The sequence below is a fragment of the Bombina bombina genome, chromosome 5 (genome assembly GCF_027579735.1).
Source record: "Bombina bombina isolate aBomBom1 chromosome 5, aBomBom1.pri, whole genome shotgun sequence".
Classification (NCBI taxonomy): domain Eukaryota; kingdom Metazoa; phylum Chordata; class Amphibia; order Anura; family Bombinatoridae; genus Bombina; species Bombina bombina.
This window is the reverse complement of record NC_069503.1, coordinates 45,972,832-45,998,906: the sequence shown is the minus strand read 5'-3', so window position 1 is coordinate 45,998,906 and position 26,075 is coordinate 45,972,832. Positions and strand designations below refer to the sequence as shown.

Genomic DNA, 26,075 nt, shown 5'->3' with positions numbered 1-26,075 from the left:
AGAAAGTTGATTACATTTAAATCATGAAAGTTTAATTGGGAGTATAAAAACATAATTTATGTAAGAATTTACCTGATAAATTAATTTCTTTCATATTGGCATGAGTCCATGAGCTAGTGACGTATGGGATATACAATCCTACCAGGAGGGGCAATGTTTCCCAAACCTCAAAATGCCTATAAATACACCCCTCACCACACCCACAATTCAGTTTAATGAATAGCCAAGTAGTGGGATGATAAAATAAGGAGTAAAAAAGCATACAAAAAGAGGAACTGGAAATATTATTGTGCTTTTATACCAAAATCATAACCACCAAAAAAGGGTGGGCCTCATGGACTCTTGCCAATATGAAATAAATTAATTTATCAGGTAAGTTCTTACATAAATTATATTTTCTTTCATGTAATTTGCAAGAGTCCATGAGTGACGTATGGGATAGAAATATCCAAGATGTGGAAGACCACAGAAGAGGATCCTTAAAAGAAGTACTATCTTCCATAGGAATAATAGTATGTTCAGCAAGAGTAGAAATAGCCCCATCAACCTTAGGGGCTTTTTCCCAAAACTCTAATTTAGCCATTGGCAAAGGATACAACTTTTTAAACCTTGAAGAAGGTACAAAAGAAGTACCAGGCTTAGACCATTCCTTAGCAATCACATCAGAAATAGCATCAGGAACAGGAAAAACCTCAGGAGTAGTCACAGGAGGTTTTATCAAGAGCACCAGACTCCTCAATATCCAAAGTTATTAACACTTCTTTTAACAAAAAACAAATATACTCAGTCTTAAAAAGATAAGATGATTTATCAGTGTTAATGTCTGAAGTAGGATCTTCTGAGTCAGAGAGATCCTCATCAGAGGAGTATATATATATATATGTTGCTGGTCATTACAAATTTCATCAGTATTATGTGAAGTTTTAACCCTTTGAGTGCTAAGCACTTTCCCACCTGGGTGCTAAGATTTTTTAATGGTTTTTTTTTATTTTTTAAACCATTTTTTTAACTTTTTTTTTATTTTTCTCAGACCCCCAAGACTTACACTATTAGGTGATTACGTTTCCAATGGTGGGTCTTGGGAGTCTGTAGCTGCTTAGATGCCTGAGATACAGGCTTCTAAGCAGCATGCCCCCTGCTCCTATACTTAAAATTGTTAAGTATAAATAAAGTTGCGCAGTGACGTCATCACGTTATTGTGTGTGACGTCATCACGTTATTGTGTGTATCGTCACCACAAAAAACAGGAAGCCCTGGCGATGCCTGTCACTCTACAGGCATGATCGCCGGGGTGGGAGCCCCCAGATCTCCCTCAAAGTAGGAGAATGCTAGCGACGGCTCTAAGCTGTTGTTAGCACCAGAGTGGGAAACTCTGCGATGGCTCAGAGCCGTCGTCAGCACTCAAGGGGTTAAAAGACCTTTTACGTTTATTTGAAGGCAGTATAGCAGCCATATTCTCTGTATCACATCAGCAATATCATTTTTCATATCATCAAGGATATCATGTACTTTAGATGTTGAAGGAACAACAGATAATGTACTAGCACTAATAGAAACCTTTTCTGCATTCAAAAGCTTATCATGACAACTGTTATATAAATAAAGTTGCGCAGTGACGTCATCACGTTATTGTGTGTAACGTCACCACGAAAAACAGGAAGCCCTGGCGATGCCTGTCACTCTACAGGCATGATCGCCGGGGTGGGAGCCCCCAGATCTCCCTCAAAGTAGGAGAATGCTAGCGACGGCTCTAAGCTGTTGTTAGCACCAGAGTGGGAAACTCTGCGATGGCTCAGAGCCGTCGTTAGCACTCAAGGGGTTAAAAGACCTTTTACGTTTATTTGAAGGCGGTATAGCAGCCATATTCTCTATCACATCAGCAATATCATTTTTCATATCATCAAGGATATCATGTACTTTTGATGTTGAAGGAACAACAGATACTGTACTAGCACTAATAGAAACCTTTTCTGCATTCAAAAGCTTATCATAACAACTGTTATATACTACAGCTGGATATATAATCTCCACTAGATTACAACAGATACACTTAGCTTTGGTAGAACTGTGTTCAGGCAGCATGGTTCCTAAAGCAGCTTCTGAGACAGGATCAGATTGAGACATCTTGTAAAATGTAAAAAAAGAAAAATAACATTAAACAGAAATATCTTATTTCCACATATAGCAGTTTCAGGAATGGGAAAAAATGCAAATGCTAAAATTGGCAAAAAAAGCAAATAGCATAGCCCTCTGAGCATAAAGAAGGCAAGGAGCATATAGGAAGTGAGGTAAAATAAAACTATTTTTTATGGTGCCAAGTATGACGCACAACGCAAAAGGAAGTTGAGAAAAAAAATCTGGCCCCCAACAAACATCCAGAAATGACGCAACTTGCGTCATAACAAACACACTTTCACGCCAAACATCCTTGCATCGACTAAGACACAGGAAATTACGATCTTGCATCATGACAGACACACATTCGCGCCCAAAAAATTCTCGTGCCAAAAATGACGCAATAAATAACAGCATTTTGCACCCTCGTGAGCCCAATTTGCCCACAAGTTTTCCGAAATAAAACAAGTCAAATTGAAAAAAAAAAGACTATACCCCAGGTAAGACAAACTTCCTAAACATGATTCTCATAACGAAACTGCTTTACTGCAAAGGGAAATGCACATAGACCTGACTCATGGCAAATATAAGTAAAATACATATATTTAAAACTTTAAATCAAAACATAAAGCGCCAAACCATAGCTGAGAGTGCCTTAAAATAATGATACATACTTACCGAAAGACACTCATCCACATATAGCAGATAACCAATCCAGTACTGAAAGCTATCAGCAGAGGTAATGGTATATAAGAGTATATCGTCGATCTGAAAAGGGAGGTAGGAGATGAATCCCTACGACCGATAACAGAGAACACTTAAAGATTTCCTGAGAGGAAAACCAGAAAATCAGGTGATACTCTTTTCACATCCCTCTGACAAACGCTATACTCTGAGAGGAATTGGGCTTCAATATGCTGAGAAGCGCTTATCATAGAAGAAAAATCAAGCACAAACTTACTTCACCACCTCCATAGGAGGCAAAGTTTGTAAAACTTAATTGTGGGTGTGGTGAGGGGTGAATTTATAGGCATTTTGAGGTTTGGGAAACTTTGCCCCTCCTGGTAGGATTGTATATCCCATACGTCACTAGCTCATGGACTCTTGCCAATTACATGAAAGAAATGTATGGGAAATGTCACCTTTTCAAATTTATTTCCATTAACAAATTTTACACAATGTTTATAAAATACAGGTTATGTGTCGCCAGCTGCTACTTAGCATGTGCACGAGTTTATATTATATACAGATATGAGTCTGTTATTGGCTGATCGCTGTCACATGATACAGGTTATGTGGCGCCAGCTGCTACTTAGCATGTGCACGAGTTTATATTGTATACAGATATGAGTCTGTTATTGGCTGATCGCTGTCACATGATACAAGTTATGTGGCGCCAGCTCCTACTTAGCATGTGCAAGAGTTTATATTATACAGAACAGTATATATTGAAGGAGCGCCTAACTAAAAGGCAAGGTTTAAATGTGAGAAGGGTCGTTGAAAAATACTTGAAGAAGAATAAATAGCATAAATTATGTCAATTTAATCTCTGAGTAAAACTGAATATATAAAATTGTGTTTACATACGTTTAATATATAAATACATTTAATAACATGGATCCATGGTACAATAATAAAAACAAAAGCAAAAAACAATGGTTTAAAATCAATTGACAGATATGAAAATAAAAACAATTAGATGCAATATGACCAATATAATCAGTATTAAAACAACAATATTAGACCGCTTCAGGGTCTAAAATGATATAAAATAATAATTATATTCCTGTGTATAAAAACTTAAAAATAACTTATAAAAGCTTAAATGTTCCCAAATCCATTAGTTCAACAGTCCAAAAGAAATCCAGTGATCCAACTATTCCAATTATTGTTTATAATTCCAACGGTGAAAAAATGAAAGTTAATGTGTACGATATTGATGAAAAATATTTGGTGCAAGACGTGTCCAAAAAAACAAAAATTGAAAAATCAAACTCAATAGAATTTGTGAAATTATGTCCAAAATAATCTAAAACTGAGAAAATAGTGTGGTGGTTAAATATATAAATAAAAAATGTGAAAAACCAAAAAACTTGTCAGTGTTGGTGAAATTCTTGATGGTGCTTTTAACTATAAGCAAAAAAGAAAAAAAAACTCCAAACCTGTGAAGAAAAAGTAGTACAACATAGAGCAGTAACGTTTTAGATTAACTGAAATATATTGAAATAAAACTCACCATATAGGTCAACGCGTTTTGGCCCACCAATAGGGCCTTTTTCAAGACTGGCATATAGTGAGTAAAGATGAACAATTTATGTGTTTAACTCGTGAAAATGGCGCCAAAATTGTTTGAATTGCGCTCATTTTCTGACCTTATGACCCGGAAGTTCATTATCGGGTCGGGTGTATAATTTTATTCTACTAACTGCATTATATCATGACCCTATATATAACGATTTGTGGTAGTGTCCTTTTTATTTGTTCTTATTTATTGTTAATATTGTTATTTGAATTGTTATCTATGTCCCTTTCGATAAGTTTTAGGTAGAACCGGAAGTTAAATATTACCGCTAAACCGGATGTGCTCCGTGTAGTTCAAAACCGGAAGTGGGGCTTCTGTATCCAAACCGGCAATTGTAATCGGTAGATTTAGACTGAAAATATGATACCGGATGTTTATATTTTTGTTTTCCGGATATTTGATTGATCCCCCTGTGTGATATTAGAATTCCCTCTTTTCTCATTGGGAGATATTATTGGTGTAAGCAGTATAGCCCAAGATCTTAGTCTTGAGTCTGCCCTTTTGTTTCTATATGGTTGAACGATTGTTTTGCCAATTATTCTGTCTAACATTGGTATTGACCCAGGGGGGAACCCATTACTTCCGTTTTTTAAAAAAAATATTTATATATTGGCTGTTTGTATAATGAGCATTAAAATTCCAACCTTATTGTTATCATAAGGGAATCTTGTTTTAATTGTCTCATAATGTGTATCTAGATGATGAACTATCTAAAATTATGTCTAGTAGAATTTGTTAAACTCGAACGATATAGATAATTCTACCTTAGAATTTGTGTTTAAAACTATATCGCACGTCTCTTCTAAGACAATCTTCCAATCTAACACTCTGGATATTTACTTCATGTTATTGTGATTGTATGGAAGGGGATCAATATTCATGGATATATTTGTTATCCCTAAGTGAAGGTAGTTATATTCTTATACCCTATCTAATTGTAATTGATTAGTGGTATATATATCCAGAGGGCTGTGTGTCCCAAGAAGTTGCTTAAGGAGGTACTATTGTATACTGAGACAGATTATAAGTGATATATATAAAAAATCGATTAATAGTGTATAATTTAGATTAAAAACGTGACTTATTTAAAATTAGGGTTGATGGTACCAATAAATATAATTATAATTAAATATAATAAAATACGTAAAAATTGATCAGAGGATAAAAATTATTATTATATCAAACATACGAGATAGATTGTATAAGGTCCACGATCTATTGGGAGTGGATTATTCTAAAAATTTAGCTAATCATCGAGACATATATTTATCTTGAGGGAGATTGTAAGGTGATCATAACGGTGGCCTTGGGGGACCTTGAGGACTCTATTTATTGAGATGTAATAGATGTGATAGATCCTCTTTATTGTTCAGGCCCTTAGGGTACAGGCAATAAAGTTCGAAAATCCATCTGGATTCTGAAATTAGGAGTTTTCGTTCATAGTCTCCTCCTCTCCAGTTTGGTTTCACCAATTGGATCCCAAAGTATTTTAGATCCTTCAGGTTGCTCTTGTGGTGGATTGTGAAATGTCTGTACAAAGCAGTCTTGGGGTTACCATGTTCTACCTGTAAGATGTGTTTGCGTATTCTATCTTTCAAAAGCCTTGAAGTTTGGCCTACATATTGCAGTCCACAGCTGCACTGAATGATATAGATTACGCCTTTGCTGTTACATCTTATGAGGTCTTTTATTTTATGTTCTGTCTCTGAGTGTTTAGATTTATATTTTTTAACCTTTAGACCCCTTTTGCATGCTTTACAGCTTATGCAAGGGTAGAAACCTTTTACATTATTCCCAAACACATCATGTATTCCTGTAGTTTGTGATCGTGGAACACTGGGTGATAACATGTTTCTCAGATTGTCCGATTTTCTATATATAAATCTCGGTTTATTTATTAGTGTCTCCCCTATGACGTCATCATTTTTTAAAAGTGACCATTTCTTCTCAATGATTTTTTCTATCAGATGTCGGTTTTCACTATATTGGGTTATGAATGCTACATAGATAGTTCCATGGTCATTTAGAGTCTTGTTCTTCTTGTCTTTGTATTTGAGAAGTTCTTTTCAATCTCTTTTCCTGACAGCCTCAATCTCTCTGTTTAGTGTGTTTTCTTCATAGCCTCTTTCTAGGAATCTTGTTTTGAGTGTCTCAGCTTGTTCCTCCCACAGTTCAGGGTCTGAGCAGTTCTTCTTGAGCCTGAGTAATTGCCCCTTTGGGATGTTTTGTTTCCATCTGGTATGGTGGCAGCTGTTGATGTGTATGTAGTTATTACAGTCCACTGGTTTAAAATACGTTGAAGTTTTTATTTTGTTTTCTTCCACTGTAATTTTTAAGTCTAGAAATGTGATTTCTGAGCTGCTAATCTCATGTGTGAATTTCAAGTTTTGAGTATTGTTATTCATCACATGAATGGTGTATTCTAAGTCTTCTCTAGTACCCTTTCAGATCATTAAAATATCATCTATGTATCGATGGTAGGAGACCAGGTCCGCGCCTGCTGGGCAAGAGTCCCAGAAGATCATTTCCCACTGGCCCATGTATAAATTGGCGTAGCTAGGCGCGAACCTGGTCCCCATGGCTGTACCACATAGCTGCCTGTAGAATGTGCCATTGTGGTTAAAATAATTATGTGTGAGGATGTATGTGATTCCTTCTATGATGAATTGTTTCTGTGCTTCCGGTATGATATTATCTTTGTTCAAAAAAGATTGAACTGCCTCTACACCTTTATCATGTGGTATGCTGGTGTAGAGGGAGGACACATCACAGGTGACTAATAAATATCCTTATTCCCACTCGATGTTTTCTAAGATGTTTAATATCTGTGTTGAGTTCCGTATATATGAAGGTAGGGTCACAACATATTTTTGGAGGTTCTTATCAAGATACTCTGACAAGTTACTTGTCAGAGATCCAATTCCGAAGATTATAGGTCTTCCTGGAGGTTGGTGGAGGGACTTGTGGATCTTGGGGAGGTAGTAGAACACTGGAGTGATAGGATGTTTTATTCCTATATATCAATATTCTTTACTATTGAGTATGTTCTTCTCGCTGGCCTCCCCCAAGATCTGATTAATTTCTTCTTTAAACTCCACTACTGGGTTTTTCCTTAGGACTTCATATGTTTCTCTATCGGATAGAATCCTATTGCACTCGGCCTCGTAATCATCCTTGTCAAGGATTACAATTCCCCCTCCCTTGTCTGCAGGTTTAATGACCAGACCTTTATTCTTCTCGAGGGTCCTGATTGTGTTCATTTGGCTCTTTGATAGGTTCTGCTTATGTTTAGTAAGCTTAGTATGGTGTATGTTCTTCAGTTCACTACACACTATAGTCTTGAATGACTCAATTGCGCTTCCTTTACTTGTTACCGGATAAAAAGTCGATCTTGGTTTAAGATCTGTATGTCGATATTCATCCGTATTGGATTCGGCTTCAGTGTTGTTTGTTGTTCCCCTTGGTTGTTCCAAGGGTGACCTCATAAAATGTCGTTTCAACGTAAGTTTTCTCACAAACTCTTTAACGTTGATAAACGTCTCAAATTTATTGAGACTTTTTGAAGGAGCAAAGGAGAGTCCATAGTTAAGTATAGAGTTCTCCTGTCCTGTTAGGGTAGTCGAGCTAAGGTTATATATCCCTTTAGTAGTGCTGTTATCGTCCGTCAACTTGTCCTCCTTTTCTTTCCATCCTTTGTCTCCATTTATTCTCTTTCCACCTCTCTTCCCTCTATGGTTTTTCTTTTTTCGGTTGGAACCTGAGGGTCGTCTGGATTTGACATCTTTCTTTTTGTTGATGTTCTTTCTAGTTCCTTGGTGGTTTGTTGGTGTGATTCTAAAAAAGGATTTCTGGAAGTGGAGGTACTTGAACCTGCCTCTGGGTTCTTGAATCCTACTTTTTGAGTCGGTGTTTTGTTCCCTTGTGTGCGGTCCAATCGCGGGGTCTTCCATTCTCTGGTGTCCTCATAAGGTCCTTTGTATGATGTATTTGGTGTGTCCATTTGGTATTGGTGATCTCCATTGTGATGGTGATTCTGAGTATTATTGAATCTGTCCCCTTGGTCTCTTCTTCGGTGGTGATATTGCCAATTTTCGTTATTTGGTCTTCTATTCCTATTCCATCCCGGAGATTGATTATATTCGTGTCTTCCATTCCTACTCCATGAACAACACACCCAGAGAGGAACTGACACTGACTCCAGATTTTTTAACAACAATCAAAGATGGGGAACAGGCAGTTACAATGAGATGGCGAATAGACATCAGAATAGAGGTCATTGGAACCCCTACCGCCAAAACCACATGAGAGACAACTGGGAGGTGAATAGGAACACAAATTTGAACCATAAGATGAGACATAAAAATAGAGACTTCTATCAATCTAGTTATGAGAGACAACCAAAAAGAGATTACTATCAATCTAACTATGGGGGATCATATGACTATCAGGACTACACCCCACGATCAAGATGGAACCAAGATGATAGATCCACACATGGTCACAATCAACCACCAAGATGGAACCAGACTAACAGATTAAGATATGAATACAACCAATTTCCAGGATGGAGTAGGAATGGAAGACACGAATATAATCAATCTCCGGGATGGAATAGGAATAGAAGACCAAATAACGAAAATTGGCAATATCACCACTCCCGAAGAAGAGACCAAGGGGACAGATTCAATAATACTCAGAATCACCATCACAATGGAGATCACCAATACCAAATGGACACACCAAATACATCATACAAAGGACCTTATGAGGACACCAGAGAATGGAAGACCCCGCGATTGGACCGCACACAAGGGAACAAAACACTGACTCAAAAAGTAGGATTCAAGAACCCAGAGGCAGGTTCAAGTACCTCCACTTCCAGAAATCCTTTTTTAGAATCACACCAACAAACCACCAAGGAACTAGAAAGAACATCAACAAAAAGAAAGATGTCAAATCCAGACGACCCTCAGGTTCCAACCGAAAAAAGAAAAACCATAGAGGGAAGAGAGGTGGAAAGAGAATAAATGGAGACAAAGGATGGAAAGAAAAGGAGGACAAGTTGACGGACGATAACAGCACTACTAAAGGGATATATAACCTTAGCTCGACTACCCTAACAGGACAGGAGAACTCTATACTTAACTATGGACTCTCCTTTGCTCCTTCAAAAAGTCTCAATAAATTTAAGACGGTTATCAACGTTAAAGAGTTTGTGAGAAAACTTACGTTGAAACGACATTTTATGAGGTCACCCTTGGAACAACCAAGGGGAACAACAAACCACACCGAAGCCGAATCCAATACGGATGAATATCGACATACAGATCTTAAACCAAGATCGACTTTTTATCCGGTAACAAGTAAAGGAAGCGCAATTGAGTAATTCGAGACTATAGTGTGTAGTGAACTGAAGAACATACACCATACTAAGCTTACTAAACATAAGCAGAACTTATCAAAGAGCCAAATGAACACAATCAAGACCCTCGAGAAGAATAAAGGTCTGGTCATTAAACCTGCAGACAAGGGAGGGGGAATTGTAATCCTTGACAAGGATGATTACGAGGCCGAGTGCAATAGGATTCTATCCGATAGAGAAACATATGAAGTCCTAAGGAAAAACCCAGTAGTGGAGTTTAAAGAAGAAATTAATCGGATCTTGGGGGAGGCCAGCGAGAAGAACATACTCAATAGTAAAGAATATCGATATATAGGAATAAAACATCCTATCACTCCAGTGTTCTACTACCTCCCCAAGATCCACAAGTCACTCCACCAACCTCCAGGAAGACCTATAATCTCCGGAATTGGATCTCTGACAAGTAACTTGTCAGAGTATCTTGATAAGAACCTCCAAAAATATGTTGTAACCCTACCTTCATATATACGGGACTCAACACAGATATTAAACATCTTAGAAAACATCGAGTGGGAAGAAGGATATTTATTAGTCGCCTGTGATGTGTACTCCCTCTACACCAGCATACCACATGATAAAGGTGTAGAGGCAGTTGAATTTTTTTGGAACAAAGATAATACCATACCGGAAGCACAGAAACAATTCATCATAGAAGGAATCACATACATCCTCACACATAATTATTTTAACCACAATGGCACATTCTACAGGCAGCTATGTGGTACAGCCATGGGGACCAGGTTCGCGCCTAGCTACGCCAATTTTAATCATGGGCCAGTGGGAAATGATCTTCTGGGACTCTTGCCCAGCAGGCACGGACCTGGTCTCCTACCATCGATACATAGATGATATTTTAATGATCTGGAAGGGTACTAGAGAAGACTTAGAATACACCATTCATGTGATGAATAACAATACTCAAAACTTGAAATTCACACATGAGATTAGCAGCTCAGAAATCACATTTCTAGACTTAAAAATTACAGTGGAAGAAAAATAAATAAAAACTTTCACGTATTTTAAACCAGTGGACTGTAATAACTACATACACATCAACAGCTGCCACCATACCAGATGGAAACAAAACATCCCAAAGGGGCAATTACTCAGGCTCAAGAAGAACTGCTTGGACCCTGAACTGTGGGAGGAACAAGCTGAGACACTCAAAACAAGATTCCTAGAAAGAGGCTATGAAGAAAACACACTAAACAGAGAGATTGAGGCTGTCAGGAAAAGAGATCGAAAAGAACTTCTCAAATACAAAGACAAGAAGAACAAGACTCTAAATGACCATGGAACTATCGATGTAGCATTCATAACCCAATATAGTGAAAACCGACATCTGATAGAAAAAATCATTGAGAAGAACTGGTCACTTTTAAAAAATGATGACGTCATAGGGGAGACACTAATAAATAAACCGAGATTTATATATATAGAAAATCGGACAATCTGAGAAACATGTTATCACCCAGTGTTCCACGATCACAAACTACAGGAATACATGATGTGTTTGGGAATAATGTAAAAGGTTTCTACCCTTGCATAAGCTGTAAAGCATGCAAAAGGGGTCTAAAGGTTAAAAATATAAATCTAAACACTCAGAGAGAGAACATAAAATAAAAGACCTCATAAGATGTAACAGCAAAGGCGTAATCTATATCATTCAGTGCAACTGTGGACTGCAATATGTAGGCCAAACTTCAAGGCTTTTGAAAGATAGAATACGCGAACACAGCTTACAGGTAGAACATGGTAACACAGAGACTGCTTAGTACAGACATTTCACAATCCACCACAAGAGCAACCTGAAGGATCTAAAATACTTTGGGATCCAATTGGTGAAACCAAACTGGAGAGGAGGAGACTATGAACGAAAACTCCTAATTTCAGAATCCAGATGGATTTTCGAACTTGATTGCCTGTACCCTAAGGGCCTGAACAATAAAGAGGATCTATCACATCTATTACATCTCAATAAATAGAGTCCTCAAGGTCCCCCAAGGCCACCGTTATGATCACCTTACAATCTCCCTCAAGATAAATATATGTTTCGATGATTAGCTAGATTTTTAGAATAATCCACTCCCAATAGATCGTGGACCTTATACAATCTATCTCGTATGTTTGATATAATAATAATTTTTATCCTCTGATCAATTTTTACGTATTTTATTATATTTAATTATAATTATATTTATTGGTACCATCAACCCTAATTTTAAATAAGTCACGTTTTTAATCTAAATTATACACTATTAATCGATTTTTTTTATATATATCACTTATAATCTGTCTCAGTATACAATAGTACCTCCTTAAGCAACTTCTTGGGACACACAGCCCTCTGGATATATATACCACTAATCAATTACAATTAGATAGGGTATAAGAATATAACTACCTTCACTTAGGGATAACAAATATATCCATGAATATCGATCCCCTTCCATACAATCACAATAGCATGAAGTAAATATCCAGAGTGTTAGATTGGAAGATTGTCTTAGAAGAGACGTGCAATATAGTTTTAAACACAAATTCTAAGGTAGAATTATCTATATCGTTCGAGTTTAACAGATTCTATTAGACATAATTTTAGATAGTTCATCATCTAGATACACATTATGAGACAATTAAAACAAGATTCCCTTTATGATAACAATAAGGTTGGAATTTTAATGCTCATTATACAAACAGCCAATATATAAATATTTTTTAAAAAAACGGAAGTAATGGGTTCCCCCCTGGGTCAATACCAATGTTAGACAGAATAATTGGCAAAACAATCGTTCAACCATATAGAAACAAAAGGGCAGACTCAAGACTAAGATCTTGGGCTATACTGCTTACACCAATAATATCTCCCAATGAGAAAAGAGGGAATTTTAATATCACACAGGGGGATCAATCAAATATCCGGAAAACAAAAATATAAACATCCAGTATCATATTTTCAGTCTAAATCTACCGATTACAATTTCCGGTTTGGATACAGAAGCCCCACTTCCGGTGTAACGCAGAAGCCCCACTTCCGGTTTTGAACTACACGGAGCACATCCCGTTTAGCGGTAATATTTAACTTCCGGTTCTGCCTAAAACTTATCGAAAGGGACATAAATAACAAATCAAATAACAATATTAAGAATAAATAAGAACAAATAAAAAGGACACTACCACAAATCGTTATATATAGGGTCATGATATAATGCAGTTAGTAGAATAAAATTATACACCCGACCCCATAATGAACTTCCGGGTCATAAGGTCAGAAAATGAGCGCAATTCAAACAATTTTGGCGCCATTTTCACGAGTTAAACACATAAATTGTTCATCTTTACTCACTATATGCCAGTCTTGAAAAAGGCCCTATTGGTGGGCCGAAACGCGTTGACCTATATGGTGAGTTTTATTTCAATATATTTCAGTTAATCTAAAACGTTACTGCTCTATGTTGTACTACTTTTTCTTCACAGGTTTGGAGTTTTTTCTTCTTTTTTGCTTATAGTTAAAAGCACCATCAAGAATTTCACCAACACTGACAAGTTTTTTGGTTTTTCACATTTTTGATTTATATATCTAACCACCACACTATTTTCTCAGTTTTAGATTATTTTGGACATAATTTCACAAATTCTTTTGAGTTTGATTTTTCAATTTTTGTTTTTTGTTTTTTTGGACACGACTTGCACCAAATATTTTTCATCAATATCGTACACATTAACTTTCATTTTTTCACCGTTGGAATTATAAACAATAATTGGAATAGTTGGATCACTGGATTTCTTTTGGACTGTTGAACTAATGGATTTGGGAACATTTAAGCTTTTATAAGTTATTTTTAAGTTTTTATACACAGGAATATAATTATTATTTTATATCATTTTAGACCCTGGAGCGGTCTAATATTGTTGTTTTAATACTGATTATATTGGTCATATTGCATCTAATTGTTTTTATTTTCATATCTGTCAATTGATTTTAAACCATTGTTTTTTGCTTTTGTTTTTATTATTGTACCATGGATCCATGTTATTAAATGTATTTATATATTAAACGTATGTAAACACAATTTTATATATTCAGTTTTACTCAGAGATTAAATTGACATAATTTATGCTATTTATTCTTCTTCAAGTATTTTTCAACGACCCTTCTCACATTTAAACCTTGCCTTTTAGTTAGGTGCTCCTTACATATATACTGTTCTGTTAGATTTTCATTGGGTAACTAGGGACCCAACTGTAAGGGAGCTTTAGGTTACAACTCAAGTTAGCGCAGCCGGGATATCCTATCTTTTCCTGTATAAGAGTTTATATTATATACAGATATGAGTCTGTTATTGGCTAATCGCTGTCACATGATACAGGTGCAGAACAAAATGTCAGAAATAAATCTACTGCTCTTTAGAAATTCATAGTAAGTTTTATTACATTTTATTGTTAGTTTGCATCTGTTGATTTTGATATTATATACTTTATGAACATTTTAAATGGGTTGAGCTTGCTGAAAGATCATATCTCATTATGCTATTAGTCTATATAAACACAAAAGCTTCCTTTTCTTATCTCTGTTCTAGATAACAATTAAAAATTAACATTTTAGAGCCTGTCTCTCCCAACCCCCTCTCCCACCCCCCCCTTGCAGTGTGATTTAAGACAACTCTCTACTGACTATGAAATGTTAAAAGAATGGGGCTAGATCACATGACAAATATAAATTGTAGAGTCTTTTAAGCATTGTACAAATTGGTCACAAGGAGGGTACCTATGCGGTACAGAAAGACTACAGATACAGTGTGTAGCTTCATGCGGTCTGTAACAACGGACTATCACACGCATAGTATCTGTGTATGTTTGTTCCTGTTACTCATAGTGATCTACAAGAACTTTAGCTTTTGTTATTAATAAATTGTACATTTGCTTTAAGCATTTGTCTGTGTCTGTATCCAGTCTGCCTAGGGTCTGCACAATAAACCTGATTATCTTGAGCTATTGAAGCTCTAACTAATGTGAGTATTCTGTGTCTGCCTTCCATCTGGGGAGTGAAGATTACACAGTATTATGCTATGATGTGTTTCTTTCTCTTCCTTCTAAGGAACATCGTATGGACTATTTGTATTTGTGGTACTGTCTCCATTAAAGACTCTTTTCACGTTGGATATATTACTACATATTGGTCTGTATTATTATCACTATTTGTATTTGTGGTACTGTCTCCATTAAAGACTCTTTTCACGTTGGATATATTACTACATATTGGTCGGTACTACATATTGGTCTGTATTATTATCACTATTTGTATTTGTGCTACTGTCTCCATTAAAGACTCTTTTCACGTTGGATATATTACTACATATTGGTCGGTACTACATATTGGTCTGTATTATTATCACTATTTGTATTTGTGGTACTGTCTCCATTAAAGACTCTTTTCACGTTGGATATATTACTACATATTGGTCGGTACTACATATTGGTCTATATTATTATCACTATTTGTATTTGTATCACTGCTCTTTAGAAATTCATAGTAAGTTTTATTACATTTTATTGTTAGTTTGCATCTGTTGATTTTGATATTATATACTTTATGAACATTTTAAATGGGTTGAGCTTGCTGAAAGATCATATCTCATTATGCTATTAGTCTATATAAACACAAAAGCTTCCTTTTCTTATCTCTGTTCTAGATAACAATTAAAAATTAACATTTTAGAGCCTGTCTCTCCCAACCCCCTCTCCCACCCCCCCCTTGCAGTGTGATTTAAGACAACTCTCTACTGACTATGAAATGTTAAAAGAATGGGGATAGATCACATGACAAATATAAATTGTAGAGTCTTTTAAGCATTGTACAAATTGGTCACAAGGAGGGTACCTATGCGGTACAGAAAGACTACAGATACAGTGTGTAGCTTCATGCGGTCTGTAACAACGGACTATCACACGCATAGTATCTGTGTATGTTTGTTCCTGTTACTCATAGTGATCTACAAGAACTTTAGCTTTTGTTATTAATAAATTGTACATTTGCTTTAAGCATTTGTCTGTGTCTGTATCCAGTCTGCCTAGGGTCTGCACAATAAACCTGATTATCTTGAGCTATTGAAGCTCTAACTAATGTGGGTATTCTGTGTCTGCCTTCCATCTGGGGAGTGAAGATTACACAGTATTATGCTATGATGTGTTTCTTTCTCTTCCTTCTAAGGAACATCGTATGGACTATTTGTATTTGTGGTACTGTCTCCATTAAAGACTCTTTTCACGTTGGATATATTACTACATATTGGTCTGTATTATTATCACTATTTGTATTTGTGGTACTGTCTCCATTAAAGACTCTTTTCACGTTGGATATATTACTACATATTGGTCGGTACTACATATTGGTCTGTATTATTATCACTATTTGTATTTGTGCTACTGTCTCCATTAAAGACTCTTTTCACGTTGGATATATTACTACATATTGGTCAGTACTACATATTGGTCTGTATTATTATCACTATTTGTATTTGTGGTACTGTCTCCATTAAAGACTCTTTTCACGTTGGATATATTACTACATATTGGTCGGTACTACATATTGGTCTATATTATTATCACTATTTGTATTTGTGGTATAGTCTCCATTAAAGACTCTTTTCACGTTGGATATATTACTACATATTGGTCTGTATTATTAGCACTATTTGTATTTGTGGTATTGTCTCCATTAAAGACTCTTTTCACGTTGGATATATTACTACATATTGGTCGGTACTACATATTGGTCTGTATTATTATCACTATTTGTATTTGTGGTACGGTCTCCATTAAATACTCTTTTCACGTTGTTTATATTACTACATATTGGTCGGTACTACATATTGGTCTCTATTATTAGCACTATTTGTATTTGTGGTACTGTCTCCATTAAAGACTCTTGTCACGTTGGATATATTACTACATATTGGTCTGTATTATTATCACTATTTGTATTTGTGCTACTGTCTCCATTAAAGACTCTTTTCACGTTGGATATATTACTACATATTGGTCGGTACTACATATTGGTCTGTATTATTATCACTATTTGTATTTGTGCTACTGTCTCCATTAAAGACTCTTTTCACGTTGGATATATTACTACATATTGGTCGGTACTACATATTGGTCTGTATTATTATCACTATTTGTATTTGTGCTACTGTCTCCATTAAAGACTCTTTTCACGTTGGATATATTACTACATATTGGTCGGTACTACATATTGGTCTGTATTATTAGCACTATTTGTATTTGTGGTACTGTCTCCATTAAAGACTCTTTTCACGTTGGATATATTACTACATATTGGTCGGTACTACATATTGGTCTGTATTATTATCACTATTTGTGTGTGGGTTTTGTTACACATTTTATTTTTAGTAAATACAAAATGTCTGACAGTGAGGATCTGTAGAAAGTACAATATCAATACTGTAGTATTAGATTTAAATTACATATAAACAACTCTTATTTAACATTTGTGTAAGTGCTGCTCTTTGATATAAATAATAGAAAAAATGATTATAATATATTTGTAAGGTTGTGGTTTGTCCCACTCATAAATAGATTGTCTACTCCTGAGCTTATACTGTATTTGTAAAGTTCTGGAAAAATAAATATTTAAGGTGCAATACCCACAGAGCTAACTGTACTAAATGCTTGTGCTGAATCAATAGCACATATGTAATAACCTAATCAGCTGATCTGTATCACATGAATTGTTATGTGTGCCTTTAATTATACTATACGTACAGTTAATCAGAACCATTATTTATTATTATCTGTCTAAACCATTTAATATACTTTTTACAGACATGGCCAGAGCACTGAGAGATATCAGGTATTGATGTAACTGGAGTGAATAAGGGAACCTTCTTCCTGAGCACAGACATTGGAGTCTGTTATCAGCATGAACTCATATGTGTTACGTGAGTAAAATAGATATTATGCTGACTTTAATTACTGGGAAAATAAAATAGACCACTCATTAAACAAATATAAACTATTATATTTATATCCATAGAGAGAGAAGTACACTCACAGGAACAAAACACCAGCTCTATACCATTGTTAGCCTGTTCTATGGTGATTTACCAACTGAGTGCAGCTTCTTTTAGCCCAGTAATGCATTTCACAGAGAAGAACTTTCCTGTAGTATATCAGTCTGATCCCGCCTATTACGGTCAGTCCAGCGCTGAAATAACAGGCAATTCCTCTCTGAACAAGGAACACATCAACCTTAGGCGATCATTTTGGCCTTCATTGGGCCTCGTCAGTGAGGTGTAGCCATATTTCTCTAAGCACACTGAGAAAGGAGTCCATGTCTGGTTTCCCCTTTTTTTCTTAGGGAGACTAAATACATACAGAGAGAAGCACACTCACAGAAATGAACAACTGGATCAATACTATTGCTAGCCTGTTCTATGGCGATTTACCACCTGGTGCATCTCCTTTTATCTATAATCCTTGTGGGATATTTCCCTATCTGTGTTCCTTGTTCAGAGAGAAATTGCCTGGTATTTCGCACTGGACTGACCGTAATAGGCGGGATCAGACTGATATACTACAGGAAAGTTTTACTCTGTGAAAAGCATTACTGGGCTAAAAGAAGAAGCACCCAGGTGGTAAATCACCATAGAACAGGCTAGCAATGGTATTGAGCTAGTTGCTTGTTCCTGTGAGTGTGCTTCTCTCTGTATGTATTGAGTCTCCCTAAGGGAAAAAGGGGAATCCAGACGTGGACACCTGGCTCAGTTGGCTCAGTGTGCTTAGAGGAATATGGCTACACCTCACTGATGAGGCCAAATGAAGGCCGAAATGATCATCTGGGGTTGCTGTGTTCCTTGTTCAGAGAGGAATTGCCGGATATTTCAGCGCTGGACTGATATACTACAGGAAAGTTTTACTCTGTGAAAAGCATTACTGGGCTTAAAAAAGCTGCACCCAGATGGTAAATTGCCATAGCAGGCTAACAATGCTATTGAGCTAGTTGTTCATTCCTGTGAGTGCGCTTCTCTCTGTATGTATTGTATTTATATCTGCATTTGTGTCAACACCTGCTCTCAGAACACCTGCAACTATACCTTCCCTGCCCTGACCCAGCTCATGGAACTCCCATAACTACACTTATGCCTACCTTTTTCCCATGTGTGGAACACCCACAACTCCCCAGTGAGTTTTCTCCACCCCAGAACCACCACTGATTTGTGTGCTTAATTTAACAATGAGTATTATTAAAAATAATAAAGTTTTGTCTGATTATAGAAATCAAACAAACATAGCCCAAAGCTAAAAATCATCATAAGAGGGGCGTGTCTCTGGGCAGCACCTTGAATGAATGCAATATCAGTTGCTCTGCGTGGAACATCAGTAATTTGCCTTTTATTGGTGTCTAAGAGGGTCAGCCATCTACCTCAACCTGATATCTTGAATCTACACACTCAACCGAATTGAATGATATATCAATATTGGGTACTCCACCTTAGTTTACTGATCTGGAGCGTTGAGGCCTAGGGCAGACTCCTCAGTGAGAGGCCTTCAACACCCCCCCCGGATACTTCAGGCCAGGTAAGCAGTGTATTATCACTGACCATCCAAGCAAACAATGGAACACAGTAAGATCATTGAAAAGATAAGCTCCATACTGGAGTTCTATAGAGAGCAACTCTGCAACGACATAGAGAGGGCTTTTAGATATGACCAATACAGCTATGTGAAAATGGCGGATTACCTACAAGAAATAAACGCAGCTACACATGTCCAGGAGCCTAGTGCAGTGGAGGAGGAGAGTATGGTGGCTACCATTCTTGACAGTGAGAACGAACCTATTTCTGGACACTACAGCGAGTCCAATCAACTAGAGACTGGGACCGCACTGAGAGACGCTGCTTTCTATGCCCCTGGAGTGACGCGCATTAAGCGGCGATACCGGAGGAGACAAGCCCGCAAAGCCTTACACCTACTGCGACTATTAGGTGCTTCAGACCACAGCTTCTACAGACAAAAGGGGCGATACATAGGTGTGAGACTGTCGCGCATGCCGCCAACAGTCTTAGGCTTAAGGAAACCAGCCTCACCCGAGCTCTCTGATAGCGGCCGACATGCCCGGGATGTTGCAGAGCCTAGGGCAATCCCACTAAATTTGGAGGCCTCTTACCCAGGAATAGCGTCCCATGGGGGTCGCGGAGAGCGGTCCCCCAGAAGTCCTTTTTGTGGGCCGGCAGGGCAGTTTCACAAGAGACTTGACCGTACCAGCACAGGCGTCAGAGTTGGAGTCGGCTGAAAGTGCTCCATCTACTCCGGGAGAGACTGGTAATCAGTTGCGTTTACAAACTGCAGCAGCTAAACTATAAACTTAGGACTATGTACGCTATGTTTTGCCTTTGAGCCCCTCTTATCCTACTACTAGTACATATCCTCTACTGGGCTCCCAAGGGCTGGACATTTGATTTGACTTTGATGATTTGGAATAGGGTGATGTACCTACACTGCCTTGCTAAGTTAACATGCTGATTTACATCCTCCTATAAATCCCACTGTGCAGTACTCTACAGAAACCTATTTGTTACCATAGTCAGCTTTGATTGAACATTACTTGTAATATAGGTAGTATAAGACATTATGCCAGTCACTGTTATGTTATATATTATAGTTCATTGATATTCCACTTAATGCTATTATGGTCCCACTGCCATAGTCTTTTATGCTCTTGAAAGTTACAATTCCTAGCTTTCTACTAACTGACAAGTCCTTGTCAAATATCTACTAAGCCCAGAACACATTGAGGCCCACATAGGCACTCTGAGAACACTCTTAGTTACATTCTCTTCTAAATATACCACAAGAGGATTTATTTCTGTGCACAAGGGGGTTCAATCTCCAGAGTTTTGCTTATAGTCAAATCTTTTTTATTTTTTGGGTTAGCTCCAGATACTCTAATTGTTTTTATTTTTTTTATTTATGGGCTTGCCGCTAGCTCAGAAGGTCCAAGGGTTAAACTTAATAACTGAGACCAGTGGGACTGTACTTTAACATATGCTTACTTATGAACTGTGCCCATTTACTATTTATTGTTCTTTCGTCTATTATGCTCCCATGATGTGCCATCCTACTTCTCCCCTCCCCCTATATACTTATAGAAATGTATGCTCTATACACATGTTATGGTAGTGTCGTGCTCCCAAATGAAGACATATAAGTATCTTGCTCTATAACTAAGAATATAGTGCTGCTCTTACACTTTGCTATACCTGATTTAGGGGCTATATGGTTCTTCCTGACTTATTTCCCATAATTATTGTGGTTTTGTCCATAGTCCCTTGCTTTTCAGTATGAGTTTAGTTTCCTAAACCAGTTGTTTGTATTTAGGGTCCAAAAGTGGCCCAGTTTGTTATTTTCTTTGCTCCCCTACAATTCCCTACTATGTCTCAAATTAGTTTTAGGTGGTCCAAGAGAGGCCTCTATTTTTCTTAAAGGGAAGTCATTGATTACGATTCCCTACTATATTTCAAGGGGATCCCCCTCTAATTGAAAACCTGAGGTTATTTTATTTCTGTGTCATTGGGCGAGTAACTGTTTGTATATTGCGATATTCAGCATGTTTAATGTATGATGATTACCTTATGCTTATGAAACCAAGTTTTGATGTGTTTTTTTCGCCTGTACCATGTTCTTTTCTCAACAACCTCAATAAAGAATTATTAAAAAAAAAAAAGAAAAAAAAAAAAAAAAAGAAAAAGGAGATCAACTATAACATTGTGTTGATCTCATAAGGTAATAGGCTTCCTAACTCCCATTATCCCATGGTGTTGGTGCGTAGGGTTCTATAAATGTTTCATTTATTCAAAAAAAAAAAAAAAAATCATCATAAGATCACTGCTCTTTAGCCTTTCAAAACATCTCATAATTATTATTAGTCTGTGATGATTAAGACACCGGGATCAATTTATTACCAGTCACTGCTGCTCGCCGGATTAAGGAGTTAAAAAGCAGCAGTTGTAAGACCCCCCCCCCCTGCTAGTGACCGATTGGCCGCGAATGTGCAGGGGGCAGCATTGCACAGGCATTTCATCAGAAATGATAAATACTGATAGCGTATGCTGTCGGCATTTAGTAATGTTGGGCGGACATGTCCGCTACAGAGGATCATGTCCGTCCAACATTTAATAAATCGGCCCCATCATATTCTCACCCCACTGTTGAGCATGAGCTGGGCAGGGCTTTATGTGCAGTTGCTTGTGCAATGTTAAATGAGGATGGTGGATGCCACCTCTCTTGCCCAGAATACAGATGTACTTGTTCCCTGGCAGATCTGGCCATGAACATTATCCACCTACACCTTATTTAATGGGGGAAAATTGTTTTCATCAGTAATCAGTGGTTTAGTTTATTATGATGTAGAAATATTTACATAATTTGTCTTTTGTTGTTTTAATTTGTAATTTACAGGTTAATCAATTTTAAAATGAACATAAAACAGAAGCCATTTATGGAGTGTAAATAAATATGATTATTGAATTAAGATAGATTCCATTATAAAGAATAAATATTACTTATTTTCTTTATTCCTTTTCTTTTTATGTAGACAATCACTTGAGTAGTTCATACCCATCCTTCACTACAGGAAGTATCCGAATGATACAGCAGACTCCAAACGTCTTAGACACTAATGACTATTCACAAACATTGGGGAAATCACAGCAGATATTTAAAGGAGATGGAGAATTGTCAGGAACTGGGCAGCAATCATTATGTACAGAGAGTAATTTAGTCATCAAACAAGAGGACAAAATGTATGCCGTATCTAGTGAAATTATGATCCCAGAGGATAAACCACACACATTTACTGAGTTTAAAGAGGGGAAAAGTCTTAAATTTAGCCAAATTATTAATACAAATGAGAAACCTCACACATGTACAGAATGTGGGAGATGTTTTACATCTAAAGGAAACCTTATGTATCACAAAAAGAGCCACACAGGGGAGAAACCTTTCACATGTACAGAGTGTGGGAGATGTTTCACATCCAAGGGAAATCTTATATCTCATGAAAAGACCCACATAGAGGAGAAACCTTTAACATGTACAAAATGTGGAAAAAGTTTTACAAACACAAGTAATCTGAAGACTCATGTAAGGAGTCACACAGGAGAAAAGTCATTCACATGTACAGAGTGTGGAAAATCTTTTACACTGAAGTGTAATCTGAAAACTCATGAAAGGATTCACACAGGTGAAAAAACGTTCACATGTACAGAGTGTGGAAAAACTTTTGCACATATAAGTCATCTGAAAGCTCATGAAAGGAGTCACACAGGAGAAAAGCCTTTCACATGTACAGAGTGTGGGAAATGTTTTACAGAAAAGAGAAGTCTAAAAATTCATGAAAGGAGTCACACAGGAGAAAATCCTTTCACATGTACAGAGTGTGGAAAAGGATTTACACATATGAGATATCTAAAATCTCATGAAAGAAGTCACACAGGAGAAAAGCCTTTCACATGTGCAGAGTGTGAAAAATGTTTTAGACAAAAGAGTGATCTAAAAGCTCATGAAAGGATTCACACAGGTGAAAAGCCTTTCACATGTACAGAGTGTGGAATAAGTTTTCCACAAAAGAGTTATCTAAAAACTCATGAAAGGTTTCACACAGGAAAAAAACCTTTCACATGTACAGAGTGTGGAAAAGGATTTACAGTAAAGAGTAATCTGAAAACTCATGAAAAGATTCACACAGGAGAAAAACCTTTCACATGTACAGAGTGTGGAAAAGGATTTACACATATGAGATATCTAAAATCTCATGAAAGAAGTCACACTGGAGAAAAGCCTTTCACATGTGCAGAGTGTGAAAAATGTTTTAGACAAAAGAGTGATCTAAAAGCTCATGAAAGGATTCACACAGGTGAAAAGCCTTTCACATGTACAGAGTGTGGAAGATGTTTTATACAAAAGAGTAGTCTGAAAATTCATGAAAGAATTCACACAGGAGAAAAACCTTTCACATGTTTATAAATTGGAAAATTGTATCCCATGCCAGTCAGGTATCACAAAACACCAAACATTTACTCACAAAATAAACCTTTATATACACAGTTTGAAAACCTTTTAAGAATTATCCTAAGGAAGACAAACTCTTTAAATTGAAGAGTCAAAAATGGATCCTGTTGTAAATAATACTTACTAAATCCCAGTTACAAAATCTCCATATTGGAAGCGCTCTCCTGCTGTTCTTTGTTCCTCTATATATGTGCACCACAGTTTCTCTTATATCAATGTGATATAATCCAAACTCCAAACAGGAATATACAAATCTGTCCTCATACTGACCAGTTTACACAACCATTCACCACCAAATCACCCCCAGTGTTGTTTATTAATATGCCAGTGTTAGGAGTTGTATGTTTGATTTACATAGGGGAGGAAATAATTACATTTAGAGAATAAAGGAGTCTTTATATAGTGTTAGAGAATTATATAAACAAGAACATCAGTCTCAAATTATTGACCTATGGGAGATATATTTAATGTGCACATCATATGGATAAACCTTTTCTTATAGCAACAGACGCTTAGCATTATACATGTTATATACCAGAGGAATTACTGATGAGAAACTGATTTTATTTAATGAGACACAATGGGCTAGATTACAAGTGGAATGCTAATGTGTCTGTTTGCTGGTGTGCAATAAGTAATTAGCCATTACTAGTGGCTGATTTTTCTTTCATGTAATTGGCAAGAGTCCATGAGCTAGTGATGTATGGGATATACATTCCTACCAGGAGGGGAAAAGTTTCCCAAACCTCAGAATGCCAATAAATAGACCCCCCACCACACCCACAATTCAGTTTTACAAACTTTGCCTACTATGGAGGTGGTGAAGTAAGTTTGTGCTAGATTTCTACGTTGATATGCGCTTTTCAGCATGTTGAAGCCCGGTTCCTCTCAGAGTGCAGTGAATGACAGAGGGATGTGAAGGGAGTATTACCTATTGAATACAATGGTCACCCTAACGGGGATCTATTTCATAGGTTCTCTGTTATCGGTCGTAGAGATTCATCTCCTACCTCCCTTTTCAGATCGACGATATACTCTTATATACCATTACCTCTACTGATTCTCGTTTCAGTACTGGTTTGGCTATCTACTTTATGTAGATGAGTGTCTTTTGGTAAGTATGTTTTCTTTTATTTAAGACACTCTCAGCTATGGTTTGGCACTTTATATGTAAAGTTCTAAATATATGTTTTGTACTTATATTTGGTTAAAAGTACAAATGTTACCAGCACCAAATACTCCCCAAAAAGTCTCTATGCATATATGTTTCTCAGTAGATAATCACCGTTGTTATAAACTAAACTCGGTGTTACAAAGCTGACTTGGTCCGCTCCTTCAACTCTCACCTCCGCTTCAGGGATCAAAAGATGACGTACCCAATAGACTCAGTCTTCCCTCCCAGTACCTTCAGAGCTCTCCGGCTGTATACTTTACCACTGTCCGCTGTTATGTTCTGGGACGTGGACTGCAGATCGCACTGCTCAGCTGGGTTATGCTCCGTCTTCCTGGTATCGGGGAATCTCGGCGTCTGACGTCACAGAATCAGTTCCCCCGGCATTCCGGTTCTCGCGAGAGGTGAGCAGACTATGCTTCCAGGAATTAACGTCCTCACCTCCGTGCAAATCCTTCGTTTCAGTAAGTCAATAAGCAAAAAGGGATAAGGATGCATCGGTAGTTAAGAAACACGCCTAATTGACTACCGGTGCATCCTTATCCCTTTTTGCTTATTGTACTTATATTTGCCATGATTCAGGTTAATTAGTATATTTCCTTCTTACAGAATGTCAGTTTCATTTTGGGAAATGCATAAATAAAAAAAATAAAAAATAAAGATTTTTTTCTTACCTGAAAATTTTCAAATTGACTTTCTTTTCTAAATTGCGGGCTGTTAGGCTCACGATAGCGCAAAATGCTATAATTTATTGCGTCATTTTTGGGACGAGATTTTTTTGGCGTGAGAATTACGTTTGCTGACGTAATTTCGTCATTTCCGGCGTCTTAGTTGGCGCCGAGTGTTTTCACGTAGTTGCGTCATCTATGATGCTCGTGTTATGTTCTTGGCGCCAAAAAATATTTTGTCAGTTGTGGGCATCATACTTGGCGCCAGATTTTTGACATTATTTAAGTCCTTCCTTATTTCATTTT

The 26,075-nt window shown here is 36.9% G+C and overlaps 1 protein-coding gene across 1 annotated transcript in view; it reads left to right on the top strand.

The window, feature by feature from the left end:
* Positions 1 to 25,611, top strand: part of LOC128661280 (zinc finger protein 585B-like) — a 111,128-nt gene extending 85,517 nt beyond the window's left edge. Inside the window, exon 4 of the mRNA XM_053715554.1 lies at positions 22,412 to 25,611. Coding sequence (XP_053571529.1) covers positions 22,412 to 23,885 — 1,474 coding nt within the window. The 3' untranslated portion in view covers positions 23,886 to 25,611. The remainder of the gene's footprint in view (positions 1 to 22,411) is intronic.
* Positions 25,612 to 26,075: the final 464 nt, after the last annotated feature.